This window comes from Phalacrocorax aristotelis, unplaced genomic scaffold (genome assembly GCF_949628215.1).
Source record: "Phalacrocorax aristotelis unplaced genomic scaffold, bGulAri2.1 scaffold_191, whole genome shotgun sequence".
NCBI classification, from domain to species: Eukaryota; Metazoa; Chordata; class Aves; order Suliformes; family Phalacrocoracidae; genus Phalacrocorax; species Phalacrocorax aristotelis.
In genome coordinates this window covers 15,877-31,726 of record NW_027441255.1, presented here as the reverse complement: position 1 = coordinate 31,726, position 15,850 = coordinate 15,877, and the positions used below count along the sequence as shown (strand labels likewise).

At 60.3% G+C, this 15,850-nt stretch overlaps 1 protein-coding gene and 2 long non-coding RNA genes across 4 annotated transcripts; all 3 read right to left on the bottom strand.

Moving 5' to 3' along the window:
- Nucleotides 1–963: 963 nt before the first annotated feature.
- Nucleotides 964–1,573, bottom strand: LOC142051198 (uncharacterized). The gene is made up of 3 exons (XR_012658350.1): nucleotides 1,445–1,573; nucleotides 1,219–1,356; nucleotides 964–1,026 (listed from the first exon to the last, which is right to left on the bottom strand). It is a non-coding gene; the product is annotated as an uncharacterized LOC142051198 (long non-coding RNA).
- A 4,005-nt stretch (nucleotides 1,574–5,578) lies between these two features.
- LOC142051187 (U3 small nucleolar RNA-interacting protein 2-like) lies at nucleotides 5,579–14,936 on the bottom strand. Of its 2 annotated transcripts, XM_075080374.1 has the most exons (10): nucleotides 14,818–14,936; nucleotides 14,470–14,562; nucleotides 14,269–14,369; nucleotides 14,029–14,163; nucleotides 8,256–8,318; nucleotides 8,027–8,172; nucleotides 7,833–7,912; nucleotides 7,638–7,711; nucleotides 7,396–7,544; nucleotides 5,579–5,588 (listed from the first exon to the last, which is right to left on the bottom strand). In XM_075080374.1, exons 1-9 carry the CDS (start codon nucleotides 14,872–14,874, stop codon nucleotides 7,439–7,441), a joined length of 855 nt encoding a protein of 284 aa, XP_074936475.1. In that variant the 5' UTR covers nucleotides 14,875–14,936; the 3' UTR covers nucleotides 5,579–5,588; nucleotides 7,396–7,438. The 2 variants fall into 2 exon arrangements, with proteins under 2 accessions (XP_074936475.1, XP_074936474.1); XM_075080373.1 differs by lacking the exon at nucleotides 5,579–5,588 and having other exon boundaries at nucleotides 6,924–7,544.
- A 121-nt stretch (nucleotides 14,937–15,057) lies between these two features.
- On the bottom strand, nucleotides 15,058–15,765 carry LOC142051188 (uncharacterized). The gene is made up of 3 exons (XR_012658347.1): nucleotides 15,685–15,765; nucleotides 15,534–15,575; nucleotides 15,058–15,284 (listed from the first exon to the last, which is right to left on the bottom strand). It is a non-coding gene; the product is annotated as an uncharacterized LOC142051188 (long non-coding RNA).
- Between the last annotated feature and the right edge of the window lie 85 nt (nucleotides 15,766–15,850).

Below are 15,850 nucleotides of genomic sequence, written 5' to 3'. Positions count from 1 at the left end.
TCAGCAGGCAGTGCAGGTCACAAGGGCAAGGTCCTGGCAGACAGGGCTTACCGCCATGGCCGTGAGAAGAGCAGGGCGCAGAGGGTGAGGACAGACAGCTCTGGCTCCTTGCCAGCCCCTTGGCTACCCCCTTCTCCACCAGACCCCCTGGGTAGGCTGGTGGGCAACTGGCGCTGCCTGGAAAGCTGCCCGAGCTGCCAGCAGCCCCTGCCGCAGCTGCTGCGTTTCACCCCGGGGCTCAGCACCCCACGGTCAGGCTCTGCAGACCCCACGCTCGGGCTGGTCACTCTGCCACCAGCACCCCTGCCAGGACGTGCTGGCAGCAGAAGCCCCTTCCCCTCGGCACTACTGCCTCTCTCCTTGCACGGCACAGTCATGGGGCAGAGGGCAGGGCAGGCAGGAGAGCTGGCAGCAGCCGGCACGGCTCCCTGTGCCCAGAAAAGCCCGAGCCACCACGTTACCCGTCACCCACTGCTCCACCCTGGGCTGCTGTCCCGGCTGTCCCTGCTGCCCCCTACTCACCGTGTCGGGCCTCTCACTGAGCCTGAGGAGGCCCCTGAGCACCAGGCTGGGCATCCCCAGGCACTGGCTCTGCAGATACATGGGGAAGATTTCCAGGGCACGGTCCAGCTCTTCACTGAGGCTGGTACAGCCCAACATCTGAAACACACACAGCGGGTGCTGCCTCCAACCACTACCTCGGGGCAAGGATGCTGGGTCACGACCAAGCCCAGACACAGGCAGCAGGGACTGTGGAGAAGCCCCGTGCCCCACACTCCACCACACTGGTTGCTCGCCTGCTCCTCCACGGCGACAACCAGAGCCCATCTGCTGCCCCAGCTCCCCCCACAGCAGCTGGCATGGGAGAGCTGAGCATCGGAGAGAGCTTGGAACAGTGCCGTCAGGCTCACCTCAACGAGGAAGGCCATGGCGATCATCCCCCAGGTGGGCTCCTCCACACTGAGGAGTTCTGCCAGATGGCAGAAGATGGTGGAGAGCAGGGGTCTTGGGGTCTTCATCATCTCCCTGGCAGGGGGAAGGAGGCACCATCAGGCCTGAGCCAGGCAGACACATATCTTTGGGGTTTGCACCACTCTGGGCATCACCCACCTGCAGCGCTTTCTTTGAGCAACGGGAGCCCTCTGCCACCTGTGCCCCCAAGGGAGGGGGTGACATGGGGTGATGGTCCCCGAGGAGCAAGGGAGAAGGGCCTCTCACCTGGCCACAATGCGGACTCCCATGAGGTGGGTCTGGCTGCTGAGCAGGGCATCCCAGCCACCCTGCGCCTCAATGGCCAGCGCCTGGCTCTCAAAGCCCATGCTGCAGAGCAGCACTCTCATGGACTGCACCACAGACCTGCACAAAGAGAAATGCTCAGCTCCCACTGGCACCCCTGCCTTGGCTCCAGGTAGCTGGCAGGGATGAGAGGACAGGGATGGAGCACCTGATGGGACCGAGCAGATCCTCTTGGTGCTCCCTCCAAAAGATGTGCACCTCCTGCACCGTCAACTCCGTGGTGAATGACACTTGGAAAAGCAGTGCCAGGAAAAGCTGGGGGAAAATCGCCTCCACCTCCCGCAGGCAGATGCGCTGCAGGAGGATCTCGCTTACCGTCCTGGCTGCCTGCAGAAGACAGCTAGACACTGAGATGTCCCTACGCCCCTGGGGACGTCAAGGCTTGGGATGGGCAGGGAAGGAGAGTGGAGGCCCTGGACAGCCGAGAGCAGCCCCAGAGGTCAGTGAAGCCTCATCCAGTAACTCACAGCCAGGGAGAGGACGCGGGGGTTGTCCCCAGTAGAGGTGGAGGTCTTGCACGGCGACTGGTTCATCAGCCTGCTGAGCAGCTCCTGCAGCACCTTCTCCGCAACCTGGGGCTTGGAGAGTGTCACCTTCCACATGCGCATCGCAACACTGCGGGGACCCGGGGCTCTGTCAGCAGGGACACCCCGGAGGATGGCCAGGCTGAAGTCCCTCGGGAGGGTCTTAGGGCCCCTCTCCCAGAGTGAGAGGACCCCCAAAGGCTGGTGGGCCCCGTACCAGGTACATGTTGGGGAGCACTGCAACAGGCTGGCCACCACCATGCTGGGCTGTTTGTGCATCAGCACCAGCAGGGCCCTCTCCAGGCTGTTGAGGGCTACCACCGCCCTGATGAAGGGCAGGTTTCTGTAGATGGCCCACACGATGTTCAGCACCTGGACGACAGACACAGAAGGGAGTGGGGGTGTCAGCGGGGTGAGCGCAGCTGTTTACCCAGCTCCCACTGGGAGCCGCTTTGCATTCCTGCTGCAGTACGCTGGCTTGAGATGGCATCAGTGCTGGTCAGCCACAGGGCCCAGGGAGGAACGATCCTCTGGTGGGCCCGAGTGTTGGCTGTGCCACCCACGGGCTACTCACCTGTCCCATCGGGAAGGCAGGGTCTGCCACAAGGACTTCCACCATGTGGGCAGCCACCCTGATGCTGTAGGCGCTTGGGGCTCTCAAGCTCTTGATGGCCATGAGGATGATGTCTACCTGGTCAGAGGGCTGGAGGTGGTACTTGAACATCTGTGCGATGAAGGAGAGGAGGGGAGGTTTGTCACCTAGAGCATCACACAGAGCATCTTGGTTGTGCAGTGAGAGTGGGATGCAGAGCTGCGCTGGGGAGGAGACCGATGGTGGGGGTCAGGGTTCTGTGGGGAAGCGGAGCTTGCTGCGGGCTTTTGCCTAGCCTCCGCTCAGGAACAGCGTGAGCCCACATCATCCCCACGCATCAGGTGTCCCTTCACTCATGCTGACCACCCCAGGCAGGAGCCGAAGGCACTTCTTACCGAAAAGATTTCGTTAGCGCTGCTTTTTTGCGAGATCTGCCCGTCCTCCCAGAGCTGCAGCTGCCCTGTGTCATGCAGCCAGGGCCACCTGCCTGGGGAGGACGAAAACCAGGGTGCTCAGAGAGAGGGTGCAGAGCTGGAGGTGCAGTCTGAGAGCTTTAGGCAGAAAAGTCACTAGTAAAGAAAGAGGGCACCCAGGCAGGTCTGGGGAGGAGATACCCAGGGAGGGTCTGGGGCTATTGCGAACAGGGGCAAGGGGAAATGGCTCTTTAGACTGCAGGCAGGCAGGCTGGATCAGGCTTTCTCTCACCAAGGAGAGTGGTCCCTGGCTGCCCGTGCCTGGGGGCACCCAGCCCATCACAGCTGCTCTTACTTCTCTGCTGCAGGATGAAGGCATGCAGGTGACGGAGAGCTTTTGCAGCTTCGCGGCGGGTCGCCTTGTCCTTACAGGTGCAGCAGAGGGTGAGGTGCCCAACCAGCCTCCCCAGCATCACAAACCGATGTGTCTTGGAGCACTGATGCCTGAGGACTACAGCTTGTGCGAAGCAGGGGCAGACCTGGAGGAAGAGAGGCAGTGTGGGTATGAGGTGAGCCTAGGCACAAGGTGAGCCCCAGCTGCTCCCAGAGCAGCCAGGCAGCAGCCCAGCGCAGGGGAGGGCTGCTGGACCCAGGTTCCTGCCTTGGGAGAGAGCACGGACAAGGACAGGGGCAGGGCAAAGACCCCTGCTCCTGACTTCCTGCTGACTGGGTGCCCAGCTTCCCTGGGAGGTGCTGGGGCTCAGGAGCATAGCGATGGGGGTCTGGGGCTGCCCAGACTGGGAGCTCGGTACCTGCAGCAGGGGTTCGGTGGCGATGAAGTTGGCCAGCCTGGCAATCCGTGCCACAGCCCTCTCCTGCACTGCTGCCAGCTTGGAATCGGTGAAGGGCAGCAGGAGCTGGGAGGAGAAAAGCTGCTGATCTGCCAGGGAGGTGGCATGGCACAGCACGGCATGGCCAGGCTTGCGCCGGGGCAGGGCCTGGGCCCAGGGCACGTGCCCTTCTTGCCCCTCGAAGCAACCTGCTGCAGCCAGGCAGGCCACCGCATCCCACTCCTGCCGCTGCCTCTGCTGCCTTCCACTCACTCGCTCCCCACCCAAAAAAAGGTCCCTCCACCCCCCACCCAAGGAACCCAAGACTTTGGGGTGACCACCTCCCTGGGGACCTGTGGTGGAGGCTCTAGGATGTGGCCCGGGGGAAAGTCCCAGGGCTGGGCTCCCCTTGCCAGACAGGCAGATCCATCTGTGAGGGAGTGTTGGGCAGGACGAACAGCAGGCAGGGCTGCAGGAGCGGGGTGGGCTGGGGCAGGAGCAAAAGGAGCTCTGGCAGCAGCCAGGAGGCAGGGGGCTGGTGGGGAGGCAGCGCAGGGAAGGAGGAACATCTTTGTCCCCCTCCTTGCACCAGGCACTGATTGGGGAGGGGCGGGGCACCACTCAAGCCATGGGTCAATGCTTGTGGGGACCCTGTGCCAAGGCCAGACCTGCAAGATGTTCTGCAGCTCCAGGATGCTGAGGGCACCGGCGCTGCTTACCAGCACCTGCAGCATGCTGTCCATCGTGGCCAGGGTCTGTGAGGGGGACAGAGTCTTGGGGCAGCCCTAGAAGCCTGGGTGGGGTGGGGGGTGGGCGTGGCTGCACCCTGCGGTGCCCAGGAAGGGGCCTCGGGGTGGGGGAGCTCCCCATGGCTCACCCCGTGGCATACCTCGGAGTAGAGAGAAGCCTCAGGGCCCTGGGTGTCCTGTGGAGGGAGGTGGAAGATGCTGCAGAAGCAGATGTGGAGGAGTCTGCTGCTCATCTCCTGCAGAAGCAGCCCCGCCTTGCTGTAGGGACAGAGAGGTGCTCTTCAGACACAGCAAGGAGGAGACAGACCCCAGGGTTGGAGACCTGGGCTGATCCCCATGACACTGACACTTGCATTTGGAGGGAAAAGCCTATGGCACCCCTTGCCCTGCTGTCTGCCTCCCTCTTGGACCCAGGACTGGGGGTGGCCCCTGCCTGGGAGAGGTGCCGTTAGGGCTGCCCAGCAGTGGGGAGGCCAAGCTGGGGGCTGCGGCAAGTACCTCATGGAGGCGATGGTCAGCATGGCTTGCCGCCACACCACAGTACCCAGGTGGTCAGTGGGCTCCTCTTGCAGCAGCACCTGTGCAGCACAGCAGGGTGGGATGGATCGGGATGGGGCAGTCTCCCTTGCCCATCAAAAGCCTGCGGGGCTGGCAGAGCCCAGGTGCCACCATCCCAGCACTCCCTCCCCACCCAGTGGTCCCAAGCCCCATGGTGGGAAGGGCTGTGCCCATCACAGAACCACAGGCTGGCCGAGAGACCTGCAAACATCATTGGGTCCAAGCCCCAGCTCCAGCCAGGCCACGCAGCTGGCTTTCAAGCATCTCCAGGGATGGAGACCCAGAGCAGTGCTCACATGCACCCCACTGCCCGGCTGAGCCCTCTCCTGCCCCCAGGGCTCTGCCCACTGCCCCTGCCTCACCTCGATGGCCTCCACCACCTCCAGCAAACAGAAGTAAAGCATGTCCCATGTTGTGGAGCCCGCGCTGCTGGTGCTACAGATGGTGTAGATGGAGGCCAGAAACTTCAGCTTCTCCTCCTCTTGCTGCCAGCCAGGGAGGGGACAGGCGGCCAGAGAGCGTCAGGGGGGTGAGACAGGTTGGGGGGGAGGGGGGCAGCACAGCCCCCAGCACCTTGCGAGCGTGGGATGGGGGCAGAAAGACTGGTCAGGAGACATGGGCGCAGCCTCATAGAATTGGCCTTGGATACCTTTGGTCTGCTCCTGAGGAAGGCTCGGATGATGTCCAGGTTATCCTCGTTCTGCCCGGGCAGAGCCAAGGTGGAGCAGCACGGATCTGGCCGAGAGAAGGCAGGCAGGGCTGGGGGGCGAGCAGGGGACAAAAAGCCAAGCCCTCTGCCCAGCTCCCAGGGATGTCACCAGTCCTGGCTCAAGGCTGGGACACAGGTGTCCCCTGTGAGCCCCAGGGGCGAGGGCGCAATGCTGGAGGGCAGCACGGGGAGGGGGGTCTGGCGTGCCCAGGTGAGGGACAGGCTACCACCGGCTGGCAGGGAGGATCCCTGTCCCGGGGTGCCGTGACAGGGCTGGCTCCCCGGCCACTGTGCCATGGGAGCCCCGATGCCAGCCTGGCTGGGCAACGCGAGCGCGGGACCGGGCAGGGACGGGCAGGCAGCCCCCTGCCCGCAGCGCCTGCACACTCACCCGCCTGCAGTGGCTGGACCTTGCACATCTCGCTTGGCTTTGGCCCGGAGTGGGGAGCCAGGGCAGCTACACCCTCCTTCTCCCCCCAGGCCTGCCTGGGCCTGCTAGGGGGTCTCCCTGCCATCCTGCGGAGGAAAGGGGTGAGGGGGACCCTGTGCCCCACAGGGCTGCCCTGCCAGGGGCAGTGGGGCAGAGGTGGCCATGCTTGGGGGGCTCTTTGCTCTCACCCTGTCCTAACACCGTCCTCCCAGACACTGGGGGGGACAGCACTGGGTGATCCAGGGTGTCACAAAGTGCCCCAATAGCACTCCCCCGGGGGGCACCCCCAGAGTGCCCCCTTCCCCTCTTCCCCAGGACCCCTCCTTGCCTCGGGGGGGGGGGTGTGAGACTGACTCCCTCTTCCTCCTCCTGCTACGGGGCTGGGGTTTACCTGTAGCAGGGCACCCCCCTTGTCGCAGGGACCCCTCTGTACCCTGTCCCCTTGCTCCCAGGGGCTGGTGCCGCCCAACCTGTAGCTGGGCTAAGCTGGGCTGCAGCCCCCAGCCCCTCGGGCACGCTGAGACTCTTTTCTCTTCCACACACGAGGCCCGGGACAAGGCCCGCGGGGCTCCCCTCGCTCGAAGGCTGCTGGGCACTCGGAGGGGCCGGACGCCCTCCCGTGCGCTCAGCCGCAGGGACGCACAACTGCGGGGGGCGGCCGCGTTCCCCGCTTACTAGTTGCCACGCGCCTGGAGGGTTCCACCAGCTGGCACCGGGCGGGGGGGGCCGGGGTGGGATGGGGCTCCTCGCTCCCCTCCCCGGGGCACAGGGCCCCGCCGCGCGCATACTGGTTGCCACGCGCCTGGAGGGTTCCACCTGCTGGCACCGGGCGGGGGGGGCGGGGTGGGACGGGGCTCCTCGCTCCCCTCCCCGGGGCACAGGGCCCCGCCGCGCCGTAGGAGCCGAGGTGGGGCCCCCGGGCCCGGCGGGGCCAGCGCCGAGGTGGGTGGGCAGACAGGTCGGTGCCAGGGGACGGGCAGGAGGAGGTAGCGGGGCAGGCCAGGGCGGCAGGAGCCGTGGGGCATTAGACATGGTAATTTAGGTGAATAAAGTGGATTTGGTTTGGTTTGGGTTTTGTGTTGTTCTTTTTTTTTTATTTTTTATTTAAAACAGAGTCCTCCAGAGCTCGGGTCTGGCCAAAGCTGAGGGAAGGGGGCAGACCCTCACAGAGGGCAGAGCCGCAGCATGATATGGGTGCCAGCAGGGTCAGGGGGCCACGCGCCATCCCCCGCTCCAGCGCTGCCGGCCCCAGGAGGGTGGTTGCACGAAGGACATGGGGCGCAGCACCAGGGACAAGGGTTTCATGACCCAGGTGCAGCGGCTCCGGGGCCAGCGGGCTAGGAGCTGTCAGGGACATGGGAGCTGGGGGCTGTAGCCCTCCGCTTCAGGGGGATGATGCAGATGCTGTTTTTGGCTTCTTTGATTCTCCACCACCGGCCAAGCCTGCAGATGAGAGAGATGGGGGTCACCCTCCACCGAGCCCTCGAGGCAGTGGAGGCTGTGCCCCCAGCCAGCGCTGGGGAAGGGGGACGGTACCGGTGCTCCTGCCCGAGGCCGGCCACCAGGAAGTCACCGGCTGCCGAGAACTCGAGGCTGTTGACAAAACCCACCTGGAGGGGACAGGGCAGGGCGAGAGGCTCGCGCAGCCTCCTCCTGCTGCCCAGGGAGGGGAGAACCCGCCGAGAGACACCCCCAGCCCAGCTCCAGCATCCCCAACCTCCTGACCCATACCAACGGGATAGCCCAGAGGGGCTCCAGCTTCCAAAATCCCTCACTGCACTTCCAGAGCTTCACACTAGCACTGTGGGAGCCTAGGGTAGAGAGAGGAGACTGCCATGCACCCCAACCTGGGGCAGGGGCAGGGGCAGGGGCAGGACAGACCCCCTGCACCCCCAAACCCTTGCTCCAAAGCAGCTGCCCCACACCTGTAGCCAGGAGGTCACTGTTGCGCAGGGCAGCCACCGCCAAGATGCAGTACGGCTGCTGCAGGCCCTGGGCGTCCTGCATGCCGTGCGCCTGCCGGGCCAGCGCCAGCGGCTTCTTCTTCGCCAGCCCCCACAGGGCTACAGACCTACCAGGGAGGGGAGGCATGAGGGGGTTGCAGGAGGGGGCTTTGCCTACCTACCCCAGGCACTGTCGCGGCCCCGTGCTCACCCGTCATCGGCACCCGACACCATGTGCTCCTCGTTGATGAGCTGGATACAATCAATGGAGCCCCTACAAAGAGAAGGGGCAACTACCATCAGTTACAAGCGTGCTTTGGGATCCTGCTTAGGAGTGTCGTGGTTTAGCCGGCAGCTCAGCCCCACACAGTCGCTCGCTCACTCCCCCACCGGTAGATGGGGGAGAGAATCAGAAGGGTAACGCTCGCGGGTTGGGATAAGAACAGTTTAATGATTAAAATTAAAAGAAACAACAACAGAAATGCAATGTAAAGGAGAACAACAAGAGGCGCAAAGCCCCGGGGGAGGGGAAGGGAGGGGGGAGGGGAACGAACCGCCGAATACTGGTCATGGTGTCACATGGTATGGAATGAACATGCCATTGGCCAGTCGGGGTCAGCTGCCCCCACCATGGCCCTGCCCCTCCCAGCCCCCCCACCACCACCACACGGCAGAGCGCGGGAAGCTGGAAAGGTAGCCGACCCCCACAGTGAGGAGAATTAACCCCGTCTCAGCCAAAACCAGCACATTCTCCACCCCTTATTCCATACCATTTACACCATGCCCAGGTCCCATACGATGCAATACAACCTTACCAACCACCACCCTTCCCCTTCCCATCCTTTAACATAATACACAGACATCATTCCCTTAGTTCATGGACCTTCCCTGTAAAATGTCCATTAAAATGTCCATTGAGTTCACCCAGTCCATGACACTGGGCTCCATCTGTCGTATCAGTCTTTCAGGGTGGGAGAGATGATGTGTGTGGCGTCGGGTTGCTGCATACCGAGTCAGTCATCGTTCCGTCACTGCTGCACTTTGCTTGTTTCACAGTCTATATTCCATGGATTGGGAGGCTCGTACTCTGATATCATTGATACAACACAGAGGTGACAGACAATATTATCTAGCAGTTCACATTGTGCCATTCAGTTCATTGGCTGTTTTCACCCAAAATCAAATCCCCTTGAGGCACACATCGGATTTCTCCATCCTCCCGTATCACCCACCAAGTGCGCCCAGGTCCTCGAGCAAAAGCAATGCCACGAACAAAGGTTTGCCTTTGCCTGAGGCGGGAAGAACCCAGACTGTTTTGCCCAGCATACTTGTTGCGTGCACTACAGGGACTCTATCCCCTTCCACAGTATGTAGGATTTCTGACCGGGCAGGGCCAGCTCGACTGGCAGATCCCCTCGTGTTGACTAACCACATGGCTTTTGCTAAACGTGTATCCCAGTGCCTGAATGTCCCACCCCCCATTGCTCTCAGTGTAGTTTTTAACAGTCCATTGTACCGTTCAATTTTCCCAGAGGCTGGTGCGTGATAGGGGATGTGATACACCCACTCAATGCCGTGCTCTTTGGCCCAGGTGTCTATGAGGCTATTTCGGAAATGAGTCCCGTTGTCTGGCTCAGTTGTCTCTGGGGTGCCATGTCGCCACAGGACGTGTTTTTCGAGACCCAGGATAGTGTTCCGGGCAGTGGCGTGGGGGACAGGATATGTTTCCAGCCAGCCAGTCGTTGTTTCTACCATTGTAAGCACATGGCGCTTGCCTTGGCGGGTCTGTGGGAGCGTGGTATAGTCAATTTGCCAGGCCTCCCCATGTTTATATTTCAGCCATCGTCCCCCATACCACAGAGGCTTTACCCGCTTCGCTTGCTTGATTGCAGCGCATGTGTCACATTCGTGGATAACCTGCGCAATAGCGTCCATGGTCAAGTCCACCCCTCGATCACGAGCCCACCTGTATGTTGCATCTCTCCCTTGATGGCCTGAGGTGTCATGGGCCCACCGAGCTAGAAATAGTTCACCCTTATGTTGCCAGTCCAGATCCACCTCAGCCACTTCAATCTTGGCAGCCTGATCTACCTGCTGGTTGTACCAATGTTCTTCAGTGGCCCGACTCTTGGGGACGTGAGCATCCACATGACGTACCTTTACAACCAGGTTCTCTACCCGGATGGGTTTGCCTCTACGCTGCCAGTTGCTTTGCTTCCACTGCTGCAGCCAGCCCCACAGGGCATTTGGCCACCATCCAGGAGTCAGTACAGAGACAGAGCACTGGCCACTTTTCCCGTTCAGCAATGTCTAAGGCCAGCTGGATGGCCTTTACCTCTGCAAACTGGCTCGATTCACCTTCTCCTTCAGCAGTTTCTGCTACTTGTCGTGTAGGGCTCCATACAGCAGCCTTCCATCTCCGGTGCTTTCCCACAAGGCGACAGGACCCATCAGTGAACAGGGCATATTGCTTCTCATCTTCTGGCAGTTTGTTATACAGTGGGGCTTCTTCAGCACGTGTCACCTCCTCCTCTGGTGATAGTCCAAAATCTTTGCCTTCTGGCCAGTCCATAATCACTTCCAAGATTCCCGGGCGACGGGGGTTTCCTACTCAAGCCCGCTGGGTGATCAGTGCAACCCATTTACTCCACGTAGCACCAGTTGCATGGTGTGTAGAGGGGACGCTTCCTTTGAACATCCAGCCCAGCACTGGCAGTCGGGGTGCCAGGAGCAACTGTGCCTCAGTACCAACCACTTCTGAAGCAGCTCGAACCCCTTCATATGCTGCCAATATCTCTTTTTCAGTTGGAGTATAGCGGGCTTCGGACCCTCTGTATCCCTGACTCCAAAACCCTAGGGGTCGACCCCAGGTCTCCCCATGTGCTTTCTGCCAGAGGCTCCAGGTAGGGCTATTCTCCCCGGCTGCGGTGTAGAGCACATTTTTTACATCTTGTCCTGCCCGAACTGGCCCAAGAGCTACTGCATGAACTATTTCTCGTTTAATCTGTTCAAAGGCTTGTCATTGCTCAGGGCCCCATTTGAAATCATTCTTTTTTCCAGGTCACTTGATAGAGAGGGCTTACGATCATACTGTAATTTGGAATATGCGTTCTCCAAAAACCCACAACGCCCAAGAAAGCTTGTGTTTCCTTTTTGCTAGTTGGTGGAGACATGGCTGCTATCTTGTTGGTCACATCCTTGGGGATCTGACGATGACCATCTTGCCATTTGATTCCTAAGAACTGGATCCCTTGTGCGGGTCCCTTCACCTTACTTTGTTTTATGGCAAAACCAGCCTTCAGAAGGATTTGGACTATTTTCTCTCCTTTCTCAAAAACTTCTGCTGTGTTGCCCCACACGATGATGTCATCAATGTATTGAAGGTGTTCAGGAGCTTCTCCCTGTTCCAGTACAGTCTGAATCAGTCCATGGCAAATGGTAGGACTGTGTTTCCACCCCTGGGGCAGTCGATTCCAGGTGTACTGGACGCCCCTCCATGTGAAAGCAAACTGTGGCCTGCACTCTGCTGCCAGAGGGATTGAGAAGAATGCATTAGCAATATCAATTGTGGCATACCACTTGGCTGCCTTTGACTCCCGTTTGTGTTGAAGTTCTAGCAGGTCTGGCACAGCAGCACTCAACGGTGGAGTGACTTCATTCAGGCCACGATAGTCTACTGTTAGCCTCCACTCTCCGTTAGACTTCCGCACTGGCCATATGGGACTGTTAAAGGGTGAGTGGGTCTTACTGATGACTCCTTGGCTCCTCAGTTGGTGAATGAGTTTACGGATGGGGATCAGAGAGTCTCTGTTGGTGCGATGTTGCCGCCGGTGCACTGTTGTGGTGGCGATCGGCACCTGTTGTCCTTTGACCTTCAGCAACCCCACAACAGAAGGGTCCTTCGAGAGGCCAGGCAAGGTCGACAGCTGTTTAGTTTCCTCCGTCTCCAAGGCAGCTACACCAGAAGCCCACCTGTACCCTTCTGGGTCCTTGAAATACCCTCTCCTGAGGTAGTCTATGCCAAGGATGCACGGAGCCTCGGGGCCAGTCACAATGGGGTGCTTCTGCCACTCATTCCCAGTTAGGCTCACTTCGGCCTCCAATACAGTTAGCTCTTGGGATCCCATAAATCACCTCAAACACAGCTAATTCCCTTCGATACTGGATGCCTTTCTCCATAGTTGTCCATTTTCCTGGGCAATATGTAACATCTTCTTCAAAGGGATACCTTTCCTTCACTCCGGACAGGAGTCGCCTCCAGAGGCTAAGGGCTTGTGTTTTTTTCCCCATTGCTTTGTCAACGCCCCCTTCCCCAGAAAGGGATCCCAGTTGTTTGGCTTCTTTTCCCTCTAGTTCCAGGCTACTGGCCCCATTATCCCAGCATCGGAGCAGCCAGGTGACAATGTCCTCACCTGAACGAAGGCGATAATCTTTTCGCATATCTCGCAACAGGATCGGGTGGTCTCTATTTCATTTATGACTTCTCCCTCCTCTCCCCGTGACGGCCCTGCTTTTTCATCATCCCGTTCTAAAGGAGTTGACGTCCGCTTCCAATATTTCGTCTTGTGTATGGGGGCAACTGATACTGGCACGGGTTGATTCTCTGAGCCAGCTCCAGTACTTGTCATGGGGGTTTGAGTGGCTGCAGTGCCTGTCCTCAGGGCTGGAGTGACTACAGTGCCAGTCACTTTGCATTTCAATCCAGAGACATTCTCTTCCCCTTGGGAGCACTGAATACTGTTGAGCAGGGCTCCGTATGCATGGGCCAGGCCCCAGCACGTTGCAGTTATCTGTGTCTCTCTGGAGTTCCCAGCGTAACAACATACTTTCTCCAAATATTCTACTAGTTTTTTAGGATTCTGCACTTGTTCGGGGGTGAAACTCCAAAACACTGGGGGTGCCCACTGCCCTAGGTATTTGCCCATGCTATCCCACATGCCCTGCCATTCGTAACTATCAAGCCTTGGGGCAGATTTCTGGGTGATATTCTTAAGTTGCTTAGTCAAAACCAAAACAACATGCCCAAAAACTAACAATAAGCGCACCTTAACCAGCCAAGGGTGTTCAAGATACAAAAGGGTTCTTGTAATAGAGGCAGAGACATCATAGAACAAAGCTGCAAAGGTACTATTCTGTATTTCCTCCACATAAAATCTCTCCGAGGAGGAGGTATCATTGCTAATTGCCTCAACAAGGTGGTATCCAAAGTACAGTAACAGTTTCAGCAAAAACCCCAAATACCAGATAGAGCTGAAAATGAGTGTTTGTATAACAAATCTTGTAGGCAAAACGTTACTAATCACAGCAGAACACAGCAGACTAAACAAACCAACACCAATCTTTAACACCAACTGCAAAAATGAGAACATGGTGCTGTGACCAGCAGCTGTTGTTATCTCCAACCCTTGAGCCCCACGTTGGGCACCAGAAAAGACTGTCGTGGTTTAGCGGCAGCTCAGCCCCACACGGTCGCTCGCTCACTCCCCCACCGGTAGATGGGGGAGAGAATCAGAAGGGTAACGCTCGCGGGTTGGGATAAGAACAGTTTAATAATTAAAATTAAAAGAAACAACAACAGAAATGCAATGTAAAGGAGAACAACGAGAGGCGCAAAGCCCCGGGGGAGGGGAAGGGAGGGGGGAGGGGAACGAACCGCCGAATACTGGTCATGGTGTCACATGGTATGGAATGAACATGCCATTGGCCAGTCGGGGTCAGCTGCCCCCACCATGGCCCTGCCCCTCCCAACCCCCCCCCCCACCCCCCGCCACGCGGCAGAGCGCAGGAAGCTGGAAAGGTAGCTGACCCCCACAGTGAGAAGAATTAACCCCGTCTCAGCCAAAACCAGCACAAGGAGACAAGGGCTCACCGGGACATCAGTGTCTCCAGTATGCCAGCAGGCTTCTGGTGATGCTTGGCACCCTCACACCACTGCCCCAGCCGGACCCACTTGCCCACAACCCCCTCTCCCGCCCCAGACCTACTGGTGCCCATAAAACACGAGCTGTGACTCCTCGGGGATCTTCCAGAGCCGCATGGTGCCGTCCCGTCCCGCCGCCATCACACAGCACTCACGGCTCAGGCTGTCCAGCCCCGTGATGACATCCTGGTGCCCGAACCTGGAGGGGAGGTGGCAAAGAGCTGCGGCAGGCACAGCCCACCGCCACATTTCTTTCCCCAGGTGAGGGAGGCTCAGTGGGGTGTGTGTGTCCCCAGGCTCTTACAGGGTCTCCATGTCTGCGTTCTCCGCCACGTTCCAGACCTTGACGCAGCGGTCATGGGAGGCACTGTACAGCTGGTGCGTGCCCTTCCGGAAGGACAGGCCCTGCGGACGGACAGCCGGACATAGGGGGAGTGGTGAGGGGCACCGGGGAGGACAGTGCTGCCTGGCCCTGCAGGCGTCGCAGCCAATGCCCCCGACTCACCGAGACGGCATCGCGGTGCCCAGTGAAGATGTGCAGGCGCTTGCAGGTGGCGGTGTCCCAGACCATGATCAGCTTGTTCCTGTCTCCCGTAGCCTGGCAGAACACAGGGGATACCCAAGACCTGCCCCACGAGGACCCACCACACATCCCAGCCTATGCTCCCACCCCATGTGCTTTGGGGGGTCCCAGGGACGCCTTCTTGGCTCCAGCGGAGGTAGGGGCTGCTTGAAGCCAGCAAAGTACACCTGGGCACGAGATACCGCTCTCCGCAGGACCCCAGGAGGAGATGCACTCCCCACCAGCACCCCTCCGCAACATACATGGCAGCACCAGGCCCCTCTCCCGTACCAGGTACTTGCCATCTGATGAGATGGCCATGCAGAGGACGTGGGATGCATGCCCCATGTGCCGCTCCTCGGTGCCCTTCTTCCCCCTGGGCACCACGCACGGCCTCTTCCCGCTCTCCACCTCCCCTACGGGAAAGGCATCGCCGTCATGCCCTGGGAACCTCCCAACATATTGGGAAGCGCCAACGAGCCTCCCACAGAGCCCAAAACGATGCACGTGCACATCCCTGGAAGGGGCAGGGGCCCAGCCACCTCCACAGGCACCCACGCTCCTGCTGCTGCAGGGTCCCTCCCTGCAGGGTTCAGGCTGGGGGAACAGCCAGTCGCGGCCCCAAGGGAACACTTGCATTTGATGAGGGAGCCGTCCTTGGAAGCCGAAAAGATGAACCTGTCATCTGGAGAGATGACCAGGCAGGTGACGGGCAGCTGGTGCCCCCGCAGCACTCGAATGCTGGCTGGATCTGGAGGCTGCACCCGCAGGGAGAGCGGGATGTGAGCTGGGCCTCCCTCGGTCCCTTCCCCCGGCATGGGAGTACCCAAGCACAGCACCCTCCCTCCTCCAGGGCACCAACCCCCGGCACCCTGGGCAGAAGGAGGGCCCTGGTCCCGGAGCCAGCACAGTAACTCAGGGTGCTGGCCCTGGCTGTGCCCGAGTGCCCCCCAAAGCCGGCACTTAGAGCCTGGCAGCCCCCGGCGCCCCCAGCGCTGGGCACTTACGTCTTTGGCGACCAGGCGCTGCAGCCGACCCTTCTGCTCCAGCTGGGCAAGAAGCAGGAGGCTCAGTGGAGGTGGCCCCGGTCCCGCGGGAGCGGGGCAGAGCCCGCCGCCGCTGCCGGGACTGGGGGGACGCGCCTGCCCCGCTGCTCACCACGTCCTCCTTCAGCCGGTCGCCGATGAGATCCGCCGGATGCGTCTCCTCCTCCTCCTCTGCCGCCGCCCGCTCCTCCTCTGTGGCGACGCGGGGCATGAGGGCCGGGCTCAGCACCGAGGGCTGCACGCCCCTCTGCCCCACCGGGGTACCGGCACCGGGCGGC

What these genes read in the sequence shown, in the direction of transcription:
- LOC142051187 (XM_075080374.1), bottom strand. Translation starts at nt 14,874, where the DNA reads ATGGGGCATGCATCCCACGTCCTCTGCATGGCCATCTCATCAGATGGC. An exon ending in CTCGTGTTTTATGGGCACCA is followed by an intron (nt 8,319 to 14,028) that starts GTAGGTCTGGGG and finishes TTCTCTTTGTAG; the next exon opens with GGGCTCCATTGATTGTATCC. An exon ending in CAGTGACCTCCTGGCTACAG is followed by an intron (nt 7,913 to 8,026) that starts GTGTGGGGCAGC and finishes TCTCTACCCTAG; the next exon opens with GCTCCCACAGTGCTAGTGTG.